At 42.3% G+C, this 23,022-nt stretch overlaps 1 protein-coding gene and 1 non-coding gene across 2 annotated transcripts in view; both read right to left on the reverse strand.

Moving 5' to 3' along the window:
* Positions 1 to 12,288, reverse strand: part of ANXA5 (annexin A5) — a 35,871-nt gene extending 23,583 nt beyond the window's left edge. The window contains exons 1-2 of the mRNA XM_032146605.2: positions 12,127 to 12,288; positions 11,845 to 11,888 (exon numbers count right to left, since the gene is read on the reverse strand). Coding sequence (XP_032002496.1) covers positions 11,845 to 11,853 — 9 coding nt within the window. The 5' untranslated portion in view covers positions 11,854 to 11,888; positions 12,127 to 12,288. The remainder of the gene's footprint in view (positions 1 to 11,844; positions 11,889 to 12,126) is intronic.
* A 5,854-nt stretch (positions 12,289 to 18,142) lies between these two features.
* Positions 18,143 to 18,249, reverse strand: LOC116466102 (U6 spliceosomal RNA). The gene has a single exon (XR_004247359.1). It is a non-coding gene; the product is annotated as a U6 spliceosomal RNA (small nuclear RNA).
* Positions 18,250 to 23,022: the final 4,773 nt, after the last annotated feature.

A 23,022-nucleotide genomic window follows, 5' to 3' on the forward strand; every position in this document is an offset into this window, starting at 1 on the left:
AAGGGTATCACTGATGGAAGATGAAATGAATGAAATGAAGAGAGAAGGGAAGTTTAGAGAAAAAAGAATAAAAAGAAATGAACAAAGCCTCCAAGAAATTTGGGACTATGTGAAAAGACCAAACCTACGTCTGATTGGTGTACCTGAAAATGATGGGGAGAATGGAACCAAGTTGGAAAACACTCTGCAAGATATTATCCAGGAGAACTTCCCCAATCTAGCAAGGCAGGCCAGCAATCAGATTCAGGAAATACAGAGAACGCCACAAAGATACTCCTCGAGAAGGGCAACTCCAAGACACATAATTGTCAGATTCACCAAAGTTGAAATGAAGGAAAAAATGTTAAGGGCAGCCAGAGAGAAAGGTCGGGTTACCCACAAAGGGAAGCCCATCAGACTAACAGCTGATCTCTCAGCAGAAACTCTACAAGCCAGAAGAGAGTGGGGGCCGATATTCAACATTCTTAAAGAAAAGAATTTTCAACCCAGAATTTGCTATCCCGCCAAACTAAGCTTCATAAGTGAAGGAGAAATAAAATACTTTACAGACAAGCAAACGCTGAGTGATTTTGTCACCACCAGGCCTGCCCTAAAAGAGCTCCTGAAGGAAGCACTAAACATGGAAAGGAACAACCGGTTCCAGCCACTGCAAAAACATGCCAAATTGTAAAGACCATCGAGGCTAGGAAGAAACTATAGCAACTAACGAGCAAAATAACCAACTAACATCATAATGACAGGATCAGATTCACACATAACAATATTAACGTTAAATGTAAATGGGCTAAATGCTCCAATCAAAAGACACAGACTGGCAAACTGGATAAGGAGTCAGGACCCATCAGTGTGCTGTATTCAGGAAACCCATCTCACGTGCAGAGACACACATAGACTCAAAATAAAGGGATGGAGGAAGATCTATCAAGCAACTGGAAAACAAAAAAAGGCAGGGGTTGCAATCCTAGTCTCTGATAAAATAGACTTTAAACCAACAAAGATCATAAGAGACAAAGAAGGCCATTACATAATGGTAAAGGGATCAATTCAACAAGAACAGCTAAATATCCTAAATATATATGCACCCAACACAGGAGCACCCAGATTCATAAAGCAAGTCCTCAGTGACCTACAAAGGGACTTAAACTCCCACACAATAATAATGGGAGATTTTAACACCCCACTGTCAGCATTAGACAGATCAACGAGACAGAAAGTTAACAAGGATATCCAGGAATTGAACTCAGCTCTGCACCAAGCAGACCTAATAGACATCTACAGAACTCTCCACCCCAAGTCAACAGAATATACATTTTTTTCACCACCACACCACACCTATTCCAAAATTGACCACATAGTTGGAAGTAAAGCTCTCCTCAGCAAATGTAAAACAACAGAAATTATAACAAACTGTCTCTCAGACCACAGTGCAATCAAACTAGAACTCAGGATTAAGAAACTCACTCAAAACCGCTCAACTACATGGAAACTGAACAACCTGCTCCTGAATGACTATTGGGTACATAATGAAATGAAGGCAGAAATAAAGATGTTCTTTGAAACCAACGAGAACAAAGACACAACATACCAGAATCTCTGGGACACATTCAAAGCAGTGTGTAGAGGGAAATTTATAGCACTAAATGCCCACAAGAGAAAGCAGGAAAGATCCAAAATTGACACCCTAACATCACAATTAAAAGAACTAGAAAAGCAAGAGCAAACACATTCAAAAGCTAGCAGAAGGCTAGAAATAACTAAAATCAGAGCAGAACTGAAGGAAATACAGACACAAAAAACCCTTCAAAAAATTAATGAATCCAGGAGCTGGTTTTTTGAAAAGATCAACAAAATTGATAGACCGCTAGCAAGACTAATAAAGAAGAAAAGAGAGAAGAATCAAATAGATGCAATAAAAAACGAAAAAGGGGATATCACCACCGATCCCACAGAAATACAATCTACCATCAGAGAATACTACAAACACCTCTATGCAAATAAACTAGAAAATCTAGAAGAAATGGATAAATTCCTCGACAAATACACCCTCCCAAGACTAAACCAGGAAGAAGTTGAATCTCTGAATAGACCAATAACAGGCTCTGAAATTGTGGCAATAATCAATAGCTTACCAACCAAAAAGAGTCCAGGACCTGATGGATTCACAGCCGAATTCTACCAGAGGTACAAGGAGGAACTGGTACCATTCCTTCTGAAAGTATTCCAATCAATAGAAAAAGAGGGAATCCTCCCTAACACATTTTATGAAGCCAGCATCATCCTGATACCAAAACCTGGCAGAGACATAACCAAAAAAGAGAATTTCAGACCAATATCCTTGATGAACATTGATGCAAAAATCCTCAATAAAATACTGGCAAACCGAATCCAGCAGCACATCAAAAAGCTTATCCACCATGATCAAGTGGGCTTCATCCCTGGGATGCAAGGCTGGTTCAACATACGCAAATCAATAAATGTAATCCAGCATATAAACAGAACCAAAGACAAAAACCACATGATTATCTCAATAGATGCAGAAAAGGCCTTTGACAAAATTCAACATCTCTTCATGCTAAAAACTCTCAATAAATTAGGTATTGATGGGACGTATCTCAAAATAATAAGAGCTATCTACGACAAACCCACAGCCAATATCATACTGAATGGGCAAAAACTGGAAGCATTCCCTCTGAAAACTGGCACAAGACAGGGATGCCCTCTCTCACCGCTCCTTTTCAACATAGTGCTGGAAGTTCTGGCCAGAGCAATCAGGCAGGAGAAGGAAATAAAGGGTATTCAATTAGGAAAAGAGGAAGTCAAATTGTCCCTGTTTGCAGATGACATGATTGTATATCTAGAAAACCCCATTGTCTCAGCCCGAAATCTCCTTAAGCTGATTAGCAACTTCAGCAAAGTCTCAGGATACAAAATTAATGTACAAAAATCACAAGCATTCTTGTACACCAATAACAGACAAACAGAGAGCCAAATCATGAGCGAACTCCCATTCACAATTGCTTCAAAGAGAATAAAATACCTAGGAATCCAACTTACAAGGGATGTGAAGGACCTCTTCAAGGAGAACTACAAACCACTGCTCAATGAAATCAAAGAGGATACAAACAAATGGAAGAACATTCCATGCTCATGGGTTGGAAGAATCAATATCGTGAAAATGGCCATACTGCCCAAGGTAATTTATAGATTCAATGCCATCCCCATCAAGCTACCAATGACTTTCTTCACAGAATTGGAAAAAACTACTTTAAAGTTCATATGGAACCAAAAAAGAGCCCGCATCGCCAAGTCAATCCTAAGCCAAAAGAACAAAGCTGGAGGCATCACGCTACCTGACTTCAAACTATACTACAAGGCTACAGTAACCAAAACAGCATGGTACTGGTACCACAACAGAGACATAGATCAATGGAACAGAACAGAGCCCTCAGAAATGATGCCGCATAGCTACAACTATCTGATCTTTGACAAACCTGACAAAAACAAGAAATGGGGAAAGGATTCCCTATTTAATAAATGGTGCTGGGAAAACTGGCTAGCCATATGTAGAAAGCTGAAACCGGATCCCTTCCTTACACCTTATACAAAAATTAATTCAAGATGGATTAAAGACTTATATGTTAGACCTAAAACCATTAAAATCCTACAAGAAAACCTAGGCAATACCATTCAGGACATAGGCGTGGGCAAGGACTTCATGTCTAAAACACCAAAAGCAATGGCAACAAAAGCAAAAATCGACAAATGGGATCTCATTAAACTAAAGAGCTTCTGCACAGCAAAAGAAACTATCATCAGAGTGAACAGGCAACCTACAGAATGGGAGAAAATTTTTGCAACCTACTCATCTGACAAAGGGCTAATATCCAGAATCTACAATGAACTCAAACAAATTTACAAGAAAAAAACAAACAACCCCATCAAAAAGTGGGCAAAGGACATGAACAGACACTTCTCAAAAGAAGACATTTATGCAGCCAAAAAACACATGAAGAAATGCTCATCATCACTGGCCATCAGAGAAATGCAAATCAAAACCACAGTGAGATACCATCTTACACCAGTTAGAATGGCCATCATTAAAAAATCAGGAAACAACAGGTGCTGGAGAGGATGTGGAGAAATAGGAACACTTTTACACTGTTGGTGGGACTGTAAACTAGTTCAACCATTGTGGAAGTCAGTGTGGCGATTCCTCAGGGATCTAGAACTAGAAATACCATTTGACCCAGCCATCCCATTACTGGGTATATACCCAAAGGACTATAAATCATGCTGCTATAAAGACACATGCACACGTATGTTTATTGCGGCACTATTCACAATAGCAAAGAGTTGGAACCAACCCAAATGTCCAACAACGATAGACTGGATTAAGAAAATGTGGCACATATACACCATGGAATACTATGCAGCCATAAAAAAGGATGAGTTCGTGTCCTTTGTAGGGACATGGATGAAACTGGAAAACATCATTCTCAGTAAACTATCGCAAGGACAAAAAACCAAACACCGCATGTTCTCACTCATAGGTGGGAATTGAACAATGAGAACTCATGGACACAGGAAGGGGAACATCACACTCCGGGGACTGTTGTGGGGTGGGGGGAGGGGGGAGGGACAGCATTAGGAGATACACCTAATGCTAAAGGACGAGTTAATGGGTGCAGGAAATCAACATGGCACATGGATACATATGTAACAAACCTGCACATTGTCACATTGTGCACATGTACCCTAAAACCCTAAAGTATAATAAAAAAGAAAAAAAAAAAAAAAAAACATTAAAAAAAAAAAAAAAAAAAAAAAGTCAGGATCCCTCAAGTTAAGTACGAAATGACAGGCATATAACTAATCAAGTGCAGTAGAATATGTACACACAGAGGCTGGATTAGGGCAATGTGAGCACATTTGAGAGAACTATATTGGGAAGTGTGAAAAGAGAAAAAATTCGGAAAAAATTCCAAACAGTCTTGAAAGTTGCCTGTGAATTTGCCAGGCCAATCTGGCGCTTTAGCTGAAGAGTTAAGTATTTCAACAGACTGGAACAAGCAGTAAGGTTGAAACAAAAACAAGGGAAAGGTCACAGTGAAGGGAGGGGAAGGGCATAAAAGCCACGCTAAAATGTGCAGACCTCATCCTGTAGGCAACAGGAAGCCACTGGAGGACACTCAGGCAGGGAAGAACAATGTCAACTCTGCACAGCAATATGCCTCTGGCATCAGTGGACACGATGGAACCGACTGTGCAAGAGTGACAAGAAGACTGCTTAGAAACTAACAACACAAAGAAGGAAAGGAAGACCTAAACAAAGGCAGGGACAGAAACAGGCCCCAGGTAGACAGGAACTACTTAGGGTGATTCTGTTTTTTGGATGAGAAAGAGGATGGCTGGCTTTGCATTTCTGCATAGTAGGCTTGTGAGTTGTCAGCACATGCCGGTAGTAGCTGGAGGAGGCCACCACGCAAGACAATATTAATGGGGTGGAAAGAGCCAGAGGAGAAGGAAAGGGAAGGTGACCTACAATCAGAGTGGCAGCTGGTATCTGCTGAGTGCAGCAATGCACCAGGCACTGTCACAGAGCTTCACACAGATCATCTCAGGGAAATCCCATCTTACAGACAAAGAAACATACTGGCTCAGAAAGGTTCTAGCAAGTGAGTCACCAAATGACCTTCAAGCAAGCAAGTTGCAGAGATGGGACTTGAAGCCACAGGACCTTGGCTCCTGGGCTCTTACCCATGAAGCTACACTGCACTCCTAAAGGCAAGAAGAAAATCCAAGGAGGGTGATGACATGGAAGCTGAAGGAGACAAATGTTCCAAGAGGAAAGAAAGAGGAGGCAGTGTCCAATACCACAGCAAGTCAAGGAAGAGCTAAGAGTAAAAGGGTCCACTGGATTTGGTAACTAGGAGGTCTTTGGTGGTGTTTAACAGTCTGGCTGTAGGACACTCAGGAATGAATTGAGGGAAAGACCATCTCAACGAAACAATAGTTTGCAAACCAGGCTTTTAAAAACACAGTTAAGAAAAAAAAAAAAAAAGGCTTGATAAGGTTTGTAGGCTATGAAGAAACTTCTGGAGAGACAGAGGTTAAAAACAGGGAGAGGTTAGAAACAGAAGAGACATGAGGGATTTGCCTAAAGAAAAAAGATATCTGACACCAGAGACTGAAGGAAATTAGGTGAAAGGTGAATGGAAGAAAAGCATCTTAAAAATCTCACCTACTAAGTATGAAGAAACAACTGCTGGTCCTCTTTTTGAGAGCTTTCTAGAAATTGTGAAACACTTTTGCTACATTCCATACAATCAGAGTCACCCACCAAGAATAGCAAAGCCACGTAGCGGTATTAAGAGACCAGATGTGAATCAGAGAAATGAGTCAGAAGGGCAGAACCCTTGTTTGGACATCCTGCGCAAACCCCATCACTGCCCACACAAAACTGTCTGCAAATGTGACTTTAAATGACTCATTCAAGAGGGCTTCCCCTGTTTCCTGGAGTCCCCACACTTTACCCAGATTAATGCCAACTCTTAAGTAGGTACCGTTCCCTCACCCATTCACCCATCCTCAGTTCATCCTCAGTTCCCTTTATCTGCTACCACCAATGCCTTACGAAGAGAATTATAATATATTCTTAGATAATACTTGGCCAAAATATACAATTCACTCTTTTAATTCTCACCTTCAAAAATATCCATTCTTTAGGTCTATAATTTTGTTGGCTTTTTTTTTTCTCTAAATGAAAAAGTTCTTTACCCACAAGGACTAGGTATGCCAAAATAAAATGAATAAAACCAACCAAACAACAAAGGAAGGGTTGCTTTTCTAGACACAGAACTTAGACATAAATAACAATTTCAAGTTTAAAGATGAGAAAGTATTCACCTGTCTGGAACATTTTAAATAAAGCCTTCCTGAAGACACAGAAAAGGACTAAACTCTCTTTGTTCTCCAGTTCCATATAATCAATATTTACTCAAATACCGCCCCCCACACCCCACCTCCAGCATTCCACATAATATTAACTAGGAGCTGGAAATCATGAAGCAAACCACAAGCTGAGCACCTGCTAAGCCACTATGCAGTGATTTTTAAGGGTGGTTCTTCTGAGACCCAGGTTTCCAAAGACCTTGAAGCCACTCCAAAAAACAGTAAGCTGGGAAGACAATGGCCTCCCCACTCCATGTACATACACTAGGGCCCTATCTTATGTATGTACTAGAGGCCCATTAATATTTCCTGCAATAATGGTTCCCACTAATGAGAAAATAAATTATTTTATCACTGTACTAAGAAAAAAATAAGAAGGGCATAAAAGAGGGAAATGTCAGTGTGACCTGATTATGCTTTGAGCTGCAAAGCAAAATAAGTATCAGGGAAAAAATTAGGACCTCCAAGAAGACTGAGGAGTACAAACACATCAGAGGTCAGAGACATGCTCTCAACCCTCAATCCTAACCCTTGCTCTAATCCCAACTCAGAAAAAGTGAATGATATAGTTCAAAGCGTTAAACTCGAACTGGCCTATTGCTTACTTTTGTGTAATTTCCTTTCCTTTTCAGGCTCCATCTTACTTGTTTTTGCTTCTTTCCATTTGTCTATCCATCCTACCACCTTTGACCTGTTTCTTAAAATCAAATGCAAGGGAAAAAAAACAACACTGGAGAAGAGATTAAGTTGTTTGCATCGTGGTAGAAAAGAAGGTTTTGATAACAAAGTAAAGATTTGTAAAATGATTTAAGTTTTTGTTGTGTATTTCTTTAATGCTCTGTGTTTAATGTTGTTGTCTCTTTACCAGTGTAAGAATGACTTCCCTTGACAAACACCAATAAAATGGAAAGTTAAATTGTGTGCTCCTACAAGTTGCCCAAGAATAACTCCAGTGATGTCTTGAGTGAGTTAAAGTGAGCAGGTGGCATTGGCCTCCCCTGAGTTCACACTGGAGGTCAGAGGAGAGTATGCTCTTTTACCAAATTGTTCCATTGGGCATTCCATGAATAAAACTTGAAAAGTTCTATCCCTTCCAAGACAAGGCTTGATTTCCCCACCTCACTGCAGTTTCACTCCATCATGCCAAACTCTTTTACACCTCTAAGTATTTATTTGCTGTTGTTGCCTCTCTGTATGATGGCTTCCCTCCTTTGTCCCATACAAAGAATGCCAACTAAGTAACCTTAATTTCCTCTTCTGTGAAACAAAAATAGTAATACCTATTTCCTAAACTATGTGGACTAAATAACGCACACAAAAGACTTGGCAATGCATCTATTATATCAATAAATCTTAGATTCATTTCCCATTGCGCTCATGTTTAACAATACTTGGCACACAGTGGAAATGCAAAAGCCTCATGCATTCATGAATGCATGCATCGATGAAAAAGAGAACAGTTAAGAACTAGTGTCCGGCCAGGCGCAGTGGCTCATGCCTGTAATCCCAGCACTTTGGGGGGCCGAGGCACATGGATCACTTGAGGTTAAGAGTTCGAGACTAGCCTGGCCAACATGGCGAAACTCCGTCTCTACTAAAAATACAAAAATTAGCCAGGCGTGGTGGCACATGCCTGTAATCCCAGCTACTTGGGAGGCTGAGGCAGGAGAATCACTTGAACCCAGGAAGCAGAGGTTGCAGTGAGCTGAGATCGCGCCACGGCACTCCAGCCTGGACAACAAAGCAAGACTCCATCTCGGGGGAGAAAAAAAAAAAAAACAAAAAACTAGTGTCCAAAGAAATGAAGCCAGGAGTATAATTCCTTGCAATTAATCAATTGATGATATGTTTACATATTATGTAAATTAACTAAACTGAAAGACTGGGTCTAAAAAGTACTTAAAGCAAAGGTCTTAGGAGCCCCAATTTTTAAAAAACAGATGCATTTGTGAAATTTTAGAATAGTATGAAGGTTATATGAATAAAATGTATTTCAGGAATGAATCTATGCTGTAAAAGCACTGTTATATTTCTACCATTTTGACCTTCTAAGTCATTAAAAGAAGAAAGCCGGACTGCCTGTAACTAGCTTGATCACCTATGTAGGCCTTCCAAGGAGAACTGGATATTAGATAAGGAAATCAGGGTTTGCTGAATGCCAATCAATTGCTCAGTGGCTTGCAAAGCAGCCAAGTAGTTTTGGATCTAGTTCCTTCTCAGCAGCCAAAATGAACTTAAGAGTTAAACAGATAAGGAACTGAGAGAGACCACTAGGAGTAGCACAGGCCATGAGTAAACAGGTAACCCTGATCTAAGATCCCAAAAGTGAACATTAGCTCCAGAGAGACTTGACTTTAAAAAATGAATGGCATGAAAAGATGCAATCAATATCCAGTCAGCTCCTCTGGAAGGAGCTTCATCTTATTTATTTACATTTATCCTGCTTGCTCGGCACAGGGCTTTTTAAAATTATTATAATAATTTTAAACCAACCGAAAATATTTCTGATCAAACCTTGTAACTTAAACATATACCATAGAGATAATTCTGATGTTCATGAGAACACTTGGACACAGGAAGGGGAACATCACACACCCACACCGGGACCTGTTGTGAGGTTGGGGGAGGGGGGAGGGATAGCATTAGGAGATACACCTAATGTAAATGACGAGTTAATGGGTGCAGCACACCAACATGGCACATGTATACATATGTAAAAAACCTGCACGTTGTGCACACGTACCCTAGAACTTAAAGTATAACAAAAATATATATATAATAAAAAATAAACAAAAAAAAATTCTGATATTCATGAAGCTTCTAATGAACAATTACGTAGCCTAGTTTTGCCTTCATGACATTCTTACTGCTCAGACGCCGCACCCAACTTTAATACTAAACTTTTTCTTTTAAGACGTAGTCTCACTCTGTTGCCCAGGCTGGAGTGCAACAGTGGCGCGATCTCAGCTCACTGCAACCTCCGCCTCCCAGGTTCAGGTGATTCTCCTGCCTCAGCCTCCCGACTAATTTTTGTGTTTTTAGAAGAGACAGGGTTTCACCATGTTGGTTAGGCTGGTCTCGAACTCCTGACCTCGTGATCCGCATGTCTCGGCCTCCCAAAGTGCTAGGATTACAGGCATGAGTCACCATGCCCGGCCAATACTAAATATTTTAACAAAATGTTTTACTTTCATGATTTCCAAAAATAGTAACAAAACTAGAGCAAAATTTAACACTGTATCTTTTTTAAAACATTACTTGTAACTTTTATGATGAGTAAAAACTGTAGTTTTGATAGAAAACAGTCTTGGTGTTATATTGTCATAGGGCTCAGGTACATAATTTTATATGCAAACCACCATTCTCCTAGGTTTTGTATACACATGGCCTTTATGATACTAATCATTCTTTGAAATTATTAAAATTCATGTCCACAACTGGAAAATGTGTTCACTTATACTATTTGGGTAAACAGTCTACATAATGAAAAGGAATTGATGAACCCTCAGACATCACTGGGGAACTTACAAGAGATTCAAGAAACTGCCAAATGAGCAAAGATAAGAGGGAATTATTATTTGATGCTTGTTAAATCTTCATGTACATCACCACACCAGCATATCAAGATAGGAAAAATATTACTCAGGAAAGTTAATTCCACATAAAAGTATCCTTTCTATGGAGAAGAACTTAAACTTTCCACTTGAAGTAATATGAGAATTGGTTTACTGTAACATTTAAGTGCAAAAGAAGAGGTAAGAATGGGATCACTGTATGAGTTTAATAATCAACTCATCTTAATCCTCCCATTTTCACTTGGAAAGGACCAAGAAACCTTTTTCAATTTTGATAAGTCAATCTGATAAAAAGTGAACTATAAATAAGAGAGAGCATTGTTTTAGCAGTTAAAACACTTGTTTAAAAAAAACTATCTGGACTCTGACAAGCCAGTTAGATTGACAAGATCTGTGAAATCAGTTTTGGAGTTTTTAAGCCCTGATATCTCATTCACAAAAGACTGTATAACATGGTCAATATTTAAAGACGTTAAACTATCTTCTCTTTCCTACATTTTTGATAAACATTAATAACAGTAAAGAAGCCAGGCGCAGTGGGATTACAGTCCTGAGGCCGAAGAGGGAGGATCACTTGAGGCAAGGAGTTTGAGACCAGCCTGGCCAACATGGTGAAACCCCGTCTCTACTAAAAATACAAAACTAGCTGGGCGTGGTGGGGCGCCTGTAATCCCAGCTACTTGGGAAGCTGAGACACGAGACTTGCTTGAACCCGGGAGGCAGAGGTTGTAGTGTTCCACGAGTTCATTGCTTAAGAAAAACAGCGCTTGTGTTTAATCTTTTGGATTTAAAAAAAAAATCAGAGCCTACAACCTACAGTTTTAGTAAAACTGGGCTGAGCAACTGCAAAAAGCCAATGCTCAATCACAGTATTAAAATACAGAAAACTTGGCGGAAAAAAAATAAAGGGGGGCGGGGCGGGGCGGGGGGAATGCGTTCGCCTCACATGACCACGATGAGCTGTTCTTGCTCTGGTTCTAATTTGAGCTACTCTCTGGATTTTGGGGAAGGCCCACTTTTACACATTCACTCATGAAAAGGGAGCGCACACAAATCCGGCCACGTCACCAGCTGCTGCGCGCGAAGGCAGCTTGGCGGCGTCGGTGCTGGTTCCGGAGGGCGCTCAGCGGGAAGAACCGGGACACAGGAATGGGGGCAGGGAAGCAAAGGGGGTACAAGAAAGGTGGAAGCGATGTCCCCAAAGCAAGTTCCGTTTCCTCCTAAACTTTTTGGCTTTCAGAAAAATCCTAAAAAGTCCCTCGTCGTAGCATACAAAGTTGTGGGTAAATCCAGCGCAGTGTGCGGCGCACGGCCTTACCTGTGCCATGGCGACGAGTCAGGTCAGGGGAAGATGAAGTAGGACTGCAAAAGAGAAGAAACCTCGGGTTTAGCGCGCCACTCGCAACTCGCGCCCTCCCCAAGCGCAGGTCCGAGGGGACCCGGCGGCGCTCAGACAGCCCGGAGGGCCCCGCCACTGGGCCGACCCGCCCTCTCGCAGCTACCTCGACAGCTCTCGGCCAAGCGTTCGCGCGAATCCAGTGCCCGGCGACCCCGCTCCCCTCTCCAGAAGGAGCCCCCTCCCCTGGCTGCGACCACTCACCCAGACTGTGGGACCCAAGTGCCCCGAACCCCCGGGAGAGCGGCGGAGAGCCGGGCGACGGTACGCGGGGCGACGCCGAGATGCGGACGCTGAAGGATCCGGCAGCTGCGCCCAGACTGATCCAAGCAACGGAAACGCCAGCGGCCCCGCCCCGGCCCTGCCCGGCTTGGCCCGGCCCACCCCCGCCAGGGCCTCAACCGCAGGCCGGCCGCGCCAGCCGGGCCCGCCCCTGCCCCGGCCTCAGCGCGCCTGCGTGGGTCGCGGCTTTTCCCAGTCGGTCTCCCGCGGCGAGGGCTGTCCCGCTAGTCTCCCGAGCCTGGGTGGGGCGCGGCCGCAGCGCTGCTGGAACCAGGAGGGGGCGCCGCTCCCCCGAGGGCCCCGGGGACCTCTGGTCCTCGCGCCGCGGGTAGGGCGTGGGGAGCTGTCCAGGGCTCGGGGTTTTGGAGGTGCTTGAGCCTCCCTGCCCTCTGTGACCGCAGGAACCGTAGCCTCACTCGGGTGCTCAACATAGCAGTGCGTGGGTGTCTTTTTGGAGGCGAGACAAAATCATCGCAGCTAAGGACAGCGCGCCTTTGTCGATGGGATAGAAAAAACGTGAAGGGAGGGCCGTTTCCCAAGTTGTTTTTGTTTCTGTTTTGTTTTGTTGTTGTTGTTTTAATGCCTGTTATTGCTTCCTAGATGGCCTCTCTTAAATGTATAGCCTTCTAGTAGCATATGTGGGGTATTTGAAAGCCTCTGCTTCCAATCAGTTTCTGTTTTCAAAACTAGCCTAGAACTTTAATATGACTTAAATTTGAGCCATGCCTCATATTGGTTCAACATAAAATATATGAGTATGTGAGAGAGAGGGGGAGGGAGGGAGAATCTACAGCGTATTGTACTAGCATGGTGCTGTGTTCTGTGAAAGGGCTTTATATGCAAAGCAGCCCCCAAACGCGAAGGAGCCAAGAAACCAAAGAACAAGACGGACAAATCCAGTCTGTAGGTAATAGGTGTGTTACTGGAGGATATCGTAGACAGAAGCATGGCCTTGGGCGGCGGCAAGCAGATAAATTTCTGCACTGTTACTCCCCAGACCCTGGCCTCATATACTGTAAGGAAAGAGTAAACTGTTCTGTGCAAGACAATTAAAGGCAGCCCTCCGGAACATGTGAGAATGCTGTATGTATCATAGCCTACAATGTGGGCAATAGCATCAAGGTTGACATGTTCTTATGCTAAGGACAGTTAAAAAAAAAATCCTAGGAATCAGGAGGTATTCATGGGACTGGGGTTATTAAAGGTCAACATGGCGGATTAGCATCTAGGATATAATCACTTTTGTCTCCATATGCTGGAAAAGGAAAAGTAGAAGACACAGTGACCTTCTCAGACTTACTGGTGTGGGGAGGGAAGGTGCCAGGGCAGAGGGGGCAAGAGGACAAGTTTGCGACACTAGATGCAGTGTTCTAGACATATGCTAGAATGGGAAGTGCAAAGTGCTTCTCAACGTGGAGGTTAAGGGTAAGAGATGAGGATCCAGTCTTCTTTGAGAATGAGGAAGAATAAATTAAATGGACAGCAAATGTGGTTATTTGTATAGAACTTCTCATTCGCTTTCACGTATGAACCACATGCCTATTCCAGCCCTGACAAAGTCACAACAGAGTGGTTGTTCTCTGGAAAAGGAGGCAAAATTGCAAAATTTGTGGAGCTTGCCACCCCATCACCCCCACCCCACTGGCAGGTTGCCTTTCCTCTGGGAGCTTCCTCTCCACCAGCCCAGCTGTCTACTCAGCCTCAGGCTCTCCCCAAGTCAGCACCTCCCCCGGGTTTTCTTTACAGGTATTAATATATCTGAAGGCAGCCCTTTTCTGAGCATCTGTCTCCGTTGCCCCAGCTTTTCTACTTTCTCTCTGCCCTGCGCCAAAAGCAGGACCCTTAATCTTGCCTAGAGCATTCTTTTTTCTCACCCACATCCACTTGAACTCAGTTTGCTTCTCTCACTTTCTACTCTCACATTAATGGAATTAAACAGGACCTCAGAGATCCTGTATTTAACAATCATTGATTTTACAGGGACATGAGACTCATCATGGGTTAGCGACTTGCTTTATGTCCTGCAGCTAAACACTGACAAAATCGATGAGTTATTGGACTCAGAGTCTTGAAGTACTCCAGTCAGCATTTCTTTCACTTCCAGTAATATCAGTTTATTCAACTCCTACTCTGGTCCAGGCACAGATCTAGGCGCTGGGGTAAACACGGTAAGTGAAACAAAGGCCCTACCTTCATAGGTCATACATTCTGGTGGAGGAAACAAACAATAAACAAATATCTAATATGTCCTGTGTGATGTGTGGTATAAAGAAAATAAAGGCTAGGGAATGGAAATGAAGGGAACACTATTTTGCAGAGGTGATATGAAGCCATTTCTGAGAAGCCTTGAACAGAAACCTAAATTGATACAATTTAATTATATTTGACAACTGTACACTGAGCACCTGTGCAAAGGCCATACCTAAGAATTTGCACCTTAATATTATAGATAAAGCATGTATACGAACACCACAATGAGAGACTATAAATCATGAAAGAAATGCATAGAATGCAATCAAAATGCAATTAGTTTCAGAGGAAAGAGCTAATATTTTGCCAAATGGTTGACATAGCATTTGGATAAGGCTTTTGAGAGAGGATATTTTATCAAACTATGAAGGGGATAAAGGGTGGTCTGGTTAAGTGAACTGCAAAACCAAAAGAAGGAAAGTATCTCTTTGTGTCTGTGTGATTTGAACTGTCTAAAATGGCTAGAGTGGAAGGTACAATATTAGAGTTGAGAGATGTAGAAACTAAAACAGAAAGAAGCTCAGCGACTTACTTAGAATGAAGAGAGATTGCCACATAAAGATTCTGCGTTGAATTGTGTATTTAATTGATGGATTTTGAACAGCTGATGTTCTTAACTACCGAGTGATGTGATATAAATGATAGGCACTCAGGAAATCTCTTTCACTACCTCTTGTCAGCCTAATAACAAACAGAGAGGGAGACTTTCTAAAAGAAAATGATATTTATTTGGGAATGGGCATTACAATGGGAATATGTGTGCCATATTAAACTATTTTGCATATTCAGGGAGGTAAAGGAAGGCAAAGGTTTTTCAAGGAATAAGGAAGATTAAATCACTGTTTTTGAGATAATTATCCTTGGCTACAGTAATCAATAACTAGAGTGGCACCAGTCTAATGTTGTACAGGCAGTTGCTGGGCGGATGTCTCCGCAGAAGTTCTCTCTCTCTCTCTCTCTCTCTGTGTGTGTGTGTGTGTGTGTGTGTGTGTGTGTGTGTGTGTGTGTGTGTGTGTGGTTGCAATGGCCTTTGTCCAAAGTTGTGGTTTTTGCAGTATTTTTCAATAGTTCTTGTTATCAGGCATTTATGTATTAGAACCCTCCTTTCATGGCCTTCCCCAGCCATTTGTCAGGGATTTGTCTTGTTTTTTAACACAAGTGACTCCATTTTGATAAGGACAGCTTTCACACTCTTAAAAACAAGTGTCCGTCATTCATCCCCCAATGGCCTTTATCAGTGTCCAAATGTCATCTTTAGAATCTCTGCCAGATTCACCAGTTAACTCTTTCATCTTTCTAATTAAACTTTCTCTTCTTATACATTTAAAAATTAAAGTCCTTTTTTCTCAGTGTATTGTCTTTGTGTTGTGTTCATTATAAGTACTACATAATAATTTTGGGGAGTTTTTTATACTAGTCTTAGATATAAATAATGAGTTTCAGCTGTTTTCCATGAGACACTCGTCACATCAATTTTCTTTTTATTAGAGAAATATAACAAATGCCAGAGAACTAATTTACAAACACACTCTTGAAACTCTATTTATTTGTTAACTCAGGATTTTCCCTATTTCTCTCAATTATTTGGATCATTCAGGAACTAGCCAATTTATTCTAAATAAGTCACGGAGCTTCTTTGTGTTTTAATTTCTACATCTCTCAACCGTAATATTTTGATCATATATTCATGGCGCTACTGTTTCCCTTGATTATAATGACACATAAAAGAAAATGAGTTACAGACTTTTTATAAATAAGTACAAAACAACTCTTCTTTAATTTTAGAGGAATTGGAATCTTGTTTTTTAGAAAATTATAACATTTTCAACCAGTCTACTTTAAAAATTGATTTTGTTTAATAAATATATCTTGCAAATTATGGCAAGTTGAAGAAGAAAAGATGGCAGGAGAATGAATTGCATGAAGCAGAAGAAACGAGAGAGTGGCTGAGGAGTAAGGTAGGGGCTAGATACAAAGGGAAAGGAGGAACATCATGTCTTCCAGGCAAGATCTGGAAAAAGCACACTCTCTGAAGACAGAGACAGTTGAGTTCAAATCCCTACTCTGCCTGCATACCAGGGATGTGACTTGGACAAATTATGTGATTTCTCTGATCCTTGGCTTCCTTATCTAGAGTGGAGGCTAGTTTCAAATAAGTTAATTTGTGAAACTGCCTAACAAATTGTGAAAAAGGGTTGATTCCATTCCCCCATGGCTTTTTTTTCTTTCAGAAACCCTCACCTTCATTCTCAGCTCCTGTTCTGATGATTAAGGGCCCACCTTCATATTAAAAGCAAAAATAACCTCCTCTGGACCCACTGCTGCACTGCAGCAGGACCTATTGCCAGCCAGTCTCTCAGAGATGGCAGGTCCAACTCTTGGGGGCCAACCTGATGCTTCCTGGTGCCATTCCCCCTTCTTCCCACCTATTCTTCCTCATCCGGAGTCTACCATCAATGGCCCCTGTCAACAAACAACTAGCCTACACCCCCACCCTCTACCCTTCTCTCCACATGCAGGCCCTCTGATCCCTATCTGCTGGTGCCAACAACTGTAAAACCATCACCTGGAATTTAATTCAAGTCACCTATCTGGCCTCAACTCATTCATGTCTTAAAGTCCCAGGGTGAGATTAAAGGTGGGGCTGCCTTCCTCGGTGGGATCTGCCAAGTCTTTTTCCACCATCATCTCTACATCCCAGCAGTGATACTGGAATGTAGCTTTATTCTAGTGGCTCCCCATTCTTGCTCTTTAGATTTAAAGTGGTTGTAGTGTCCCTGGAGAAAATAGGTCTCTTAGTGTGTTCAGGCTGCCATAACAAAATTGCATGAAGTAAGTAGCTTATAAACAACAGAAATGTGTTTATCACAGTCTGAAGCCTGGAAAGTCCAAGATCAAGCTTCCACAGATTTGGGGTCAGGTGAGGGCTTGCTTCCTCATAGACAGCCATCTTTACTGTAACCTCACATGGCAGAAGAGACTAGCTAGCTCTCTGGGGTCTCTTTTTTAATGGCACTCTTAGTCCCTTTTCTGCTGCAATAAAAATACCACATATTGGGTAATTTATAAAGAACAGAAGTTTATTTGGCTCACAGTTCTGGAGACAGGGAAGTCCAAGAGCATGGCACCAGCATTTGGTGAGGGCCTTCATGCTATATCATCTTGTGGAGGAAGGCAGAAGGTAGAAGGGAAACCAAGCACTTGAGACCAAGAGAAAGGGGACCAAATTCATCCTTTTTATCAGGAACTGACTCCCGAGATAACTAACCCACTCCCGTTCGAGAGGGCAGAACCCTCATGACCTACTCACCTCTTAAAGGCCCACCTCTCAACACTGTTGCATTGAGGATTAAGTCTCTAACACATGGACTTTGGAGGGCACATTCAAACCATAGCAGGCACTAATCTTAATCATGAAGTGGAGTTCCCATGACCTAATCATCTCCCAAAGGCCCTACCCCTAATGCCATCACCTTAGAGGTGAGGATTTCAACATATCCATTTGAGAGGGACACATTCAGACATAGCAACAGGTCCAGGTATCTTTCAGAAACTCATCCTGAGCTAACAGTGCTAATTATCCCCTTATTGAGATCCATGTGCTCACCAAGAAATTAAAAGCGGAGACTCCTCAGGAGATTTTCAGTTTTAGATGTCTTTCCATTTTTTTTTAATTCTATTATTATTAAAAAATATGAAACGCTTCATGAATTTGCGTGTCATCTTTTTGCACGGGCCATGCTAATCTTCTCTGTATCGTTCCAATTTTAGTGTATGTTCTGCTGAAGCGAGCACTCCATTGTTTTTATTCAAAACATTTGTATTTATCCAGTAAAATGTAAATCAACTTTCCTAGCAGGACACTGGAATGTAGATCTTGGGTAATTAGAATATCTCATAGGAATCTTTCATGCAGAATCTTTAGGTGTGATTAAGATTCTCAACACTATTAGTAAAAGAAGCAGTAAAGGCTGGGCACGGTGGCTCACATCCGTAATCCCAGCACTTTAGGAGGCCGAGGCAAGTGGATCACTTGAGCTCAGCAGTTCGAGACCATCCTGGGCAACATGGCAAAACCCCATCCCTACAAAAAATACAAAAATTAGGGGGGTGTAGTGGCACACACCTGAAGTCCCAGCTAGCTACTTGGGGGGCTGAGGTAGGAGGATCACTTGAACCCAGGAGGTCAAGGCTACAGTGAGCTGAGTTCACGCCACTGCATTCAAGCATGAGAGATAGAGATCCTGTCTCAAAAAAATAAAAGAGAAAGAGAGAAGAAGAAGAAGCAATAAAAATATTAAGCATGCTTATAAAAGGACAAGCATCCTGCATCTCTTATTTATTGCTGAATCCCCAACACCTAGCACAGTGCACATATTAATACATTAACTCATCCATTCAAAACATTTCATGAGCACCAGGCCGGGCATGGTGGCTCACACCTGTAATCCCAGCACTTTGGGAGGCTGAGGCAGGCAGATGATCTGAGGTCAGGAGTTCGAGACCAGCCTGGCCAACATGATAAAACCCCGTCTCTACTAAAAATACAAAAATTAGCCAGGTGTGGTGGTGCACGCCTGTAATCCCAGCTACTTGGGGGCTGAGGCAGGAGAACCACTTGAACCCAGGAAGTGGAGGTTGTAGTGAGCCGAGATTGTGCCACCACTGCACTCCAGCCTGGGAGATAGAGCAAGACTCCATCTCAAAAACAAAACAAAACAAAACAAGACAAAAAAACTCATGAGCGCTAAGTAACTGCTCATGAAATGTTTTGAATGGATGAGTGAATGTATGTATGAATGCATTGAATGCATTATAGTATAGGGTTATTGGGTTTTTTAAACGAAGTTTCCTATTAACTGCAAACTACTTATATTAAGAAGGCTATGAAATGAGATATGAAAACGAGTTAAAAGGAAATTTTATAAGAGAGAACTTTGCCAGGGGAATAAATGTATTCTCAGACAGCATTCTGAATTCCAAAAAGAACTCATCCGTGGTTAGGTTAAGTTTTATTTTATGATTTTAACTAGTGTATGACCTTGGACAATGATTTGATTTTTCTTTATTTGGAATGTTGGTTAAATGTGCGGACTTGTTTAATGCCTAAAAATAACAAGAAGATGAGTTTAAATTTCTCACCCCTTTTTTTTCTTCCAAAAGCTCTCACCACTAAATCCCACCTTCATTTTCCTTGCTGATGATTCAGTCCCCATCCATCCCACTCAAAATCTAAAATTAGTCAGGATCAGTGGCTTGTGCCTGTAATCCCAGAAACTCGGGAGGCTGAGGCTAGGAGGGTCACTTGAGCCCAAGAGGTCGAGGCCAGCCTGGGCAACATAGGGAGACCCTGTTCATGAAAAATAAAATAAAAATTTTAAAAATCAGTCAGGCGTGGTGGTAGATGCCTGTAGCCCTAGCTACCTGGGAGGCTGAGGCAGGAAGATCGCCTGAGCCCAAGAGTTCAAGGCTGCAGTGAGCTGTGATTGCCACTGCAGTTCAGCCTAGGTGACAGAGCAAGACCCCACCTCAAAAAAAAAAAAAAAAAAATTATGGGCCGGGCGCAGTGGCTCATGCCTACCCTCAGCACTCCTGTTTCTCAGGCCTTCAAACCTAAACTGGAATCCACACATAATCAGCTCTCAGGCTCTCAGGCTCAGGCCTCAGAATTTTACTGTCAGCTCCCTGGGTCTTCAGCTCACAGACGGTAGACAGTGGGAATTCTTAGTCTCTATAATCATGAGAGCAATTCCTTATAATATACCTCATTATGTATATATCTCCATATCCTATTGCTTCTGTTATTCTGGAGAACCCCAACTTTAGTATTCTAAAGAAAAAAAAAACTTTTTTCTACTCATGCAACACTTATGACACCAAATGTGTGGAGTTTATCCTCACATTTAGCAATTCTCCAACTCTCCAGCCACAAACTGGATGTCCTACAAGTAAACTATGACACTAACAACCTGGAGTTAATGCATACCCCACAAGACTGCTGCCCCACCTTCAGATGCCTGTCACACGTACCAAGTTGTCACCTGTAGTATAAATTGGGACTTCCCGCAAGCTACTCCTCGGGTTTGGTAATTCGCTATAATGGCTCACAAGACTCTGGAAAACATTGACTTACTTTTACTAGTTTATTATAAAGGATGTTGCCAAGGATGCAGATGAAAATGTACATAGGGCAAGGCATGGGGGTGGGGCACAGGGCTTCCAGGCCCTCTCCAGGCATGGCACCCTTGCAGCAACTCCATTTGTTCAGCAACCCAGGAGCTCTTCACAGCCTGTTGTTTATGATTGTTACGGAGGCTTCATTATATAGGCATGATTGATTGAATCATGGGCAATTGGTTATTGAACTCAATCTCTAGCCCCTCTCTCTCCTCATAGGAGGGGTGTGGGGCTCAAAGTTCCAACCCTTTAATCACATAGTTGGTTCCTATGGCAACCATCCCCCATCCTCTAAGAGCTACCTCCTTAGCACAAACTCAGGTATGGTTGGAAGGGGCTTATGAATAACAAAAGATGCTCCTCTCACCCCTACCTACCACCCAGAAAATCCCAAAGGTTTTAGGAGGTCTGTGCCAGGAACCAGGAACAAAATCCAAATATACGTTTTTTATTCTATCACAATATCACAAATATGCTGATGTAGATGTTAGAAGCCACAAACACAAGTATACAAGAAAGGCCTGCACAGATGGGTACATATGTGTGGCGTTGTGTGAGTGTCCATCCTAGAAGTCGGCCTCACAGGCATCAATGCATGTGATGGGAAGAACCTAGCCTTGAGAGTCAGGAAGTCTGCATTCTAGTCTCGGAACTGCCAAGAATTTGCACCGTGAGCTTAGATACAACACACTAACTTCTCCTGACCTGTTTTCATATTCGTAACTGAAGAGGTTCAACTATGACCCCAAGATTTTTTCAATTCTAAAGTGTCAGAGATTCTGGGATAGCCTAGCATCACCATTCATATATATATTTTATATATATATATAAAATATATGCATATATTATATATAAATATTTATATATAATATATGCATATATATTTGATTTATATATATATATATATTTTTTTTGAGACAGAGTCTTGCTCTGTCGCCCAGGCTGGAGTGCAGTGGCATGATCTCAGCTCACTGCAACCTCTGCCTCCTGGGTTCATGCCATTCTTGTGCCTCAGCCTCCCGAGTAGCTGGAACTACAGGCGCCCGCCACCACGCCTGGCTAATTTTTTTGTATTTTTAGTAGAGACGGGGTTTCACCATGTTAGCCAGGATGGTCTTGATCTCCTGACCTCATGATCTGCCCGCCTCGGCCTCCCAAAGTGCTGGGATTGCAGGCGTGAGCCACCGCGCCCGGCCACCATTCATATATATTTTCTCTGCATTAACCACAGTGCAAGTTTTCCCCTTCATGCAAACTTATTTGAGTGAGGTGAAATGCGGGCTAAGGGAAGAGGGAAACAGAGAGAAGTCATCTTGTCTGAGAAAGGAGATGAAGACTCCCCTTCTAAAGGATGGTGAAGGGAATTGGGTAACAGTCACTGTCTCGCACCCTGGACACTGCCATTCCCACTTTGATTCCTCCTGTCCTCCATGTTTTCTCATTATCCAACCACATCAGCAATAATTACTCCTTGACATCATCCAAACCAGCAGCCCCTCTTTTTCCACCCAGCCTGCCACTCTTTCTCCTGCTTTCAGTTTCTTCTCTGTCCAACATACGGCCTCAACACTGAATGCTTTAATTTACCATGTTGTCATTGTCCTCATCCTCCTCACTCCAGTCAGCTCTCGTCACACCCCTGCTGACTCATGCCCCACCATCACCCGCCCATGAGTGCTGGCTACTGAGTGCAACCACATCATACCACAGACTGGCCTTATGACAGATTTGAGGTCATGATCAAGAAAACCAGAGCCAGGCAGAAGTTAAAGTGATGAAAACAAATTTTATTCAAGACTATTGCAATAGGGAAAGCGGGACCTCGGTGTAGAACTGGGCTCCATTCTGAACGCATCAGTGATAAGTGCGGATGTATAGTCAGGGAGTAGGGCATTGGTGGATAGAAAATTGCTATGAGGATACATCAAGGCTGGGGGAATTCTGGCTGAACCAATCTAACAGGATTCCTGCTGAAGGCAGGCCGAGGTGATTAGAGACCAACAATGGTGAGGGAAGAGTTTTGATTAGATATCAAGGATGATTAAGTATCGAGGGTGGGGGATTCTTACTAAACTGCCTTGGCAGTGTTATTTACGAAAACTGGACTTTACAAAGAAGTGCACACGTGGGCCTAGGAGAACTTTCGAAAGCCTAACTAAAGTTCGGCCAAGCAAAGAATCTTTGTCAGTCATCAGCATTTCTTATCCAGTCTTTATTCAATATGTTCCTGCTCAGCTCTTTCCCCATGCCTCATGACGTTAGTTTTAACCTTTCACTGTTGTTATCCTTCGGATCCCAGCCCTCACCTTTTCCCCCAGCAGGTGGCCTTAACTCTGACTCAACATACTTGCCCCTGTTTTTCATCTGACACCTACAAACTCATCTTTGTCC

Source organism: Hylobates moloch, unplaced genomic scaffold (assembly GCF_009828535.3).
Source record: "Hylobates moloch isolate HMO894 unplaced genomic scaffold, HMol_V3 SCAFFOLD_3, whole genome shotgun sequence".
NCBI classification, from domain to species: Eukaryota; Metazoa; Chordata; class Mammalia; order Primates; family Hylobatidae; genus Hylobates; species Hylobates moloch.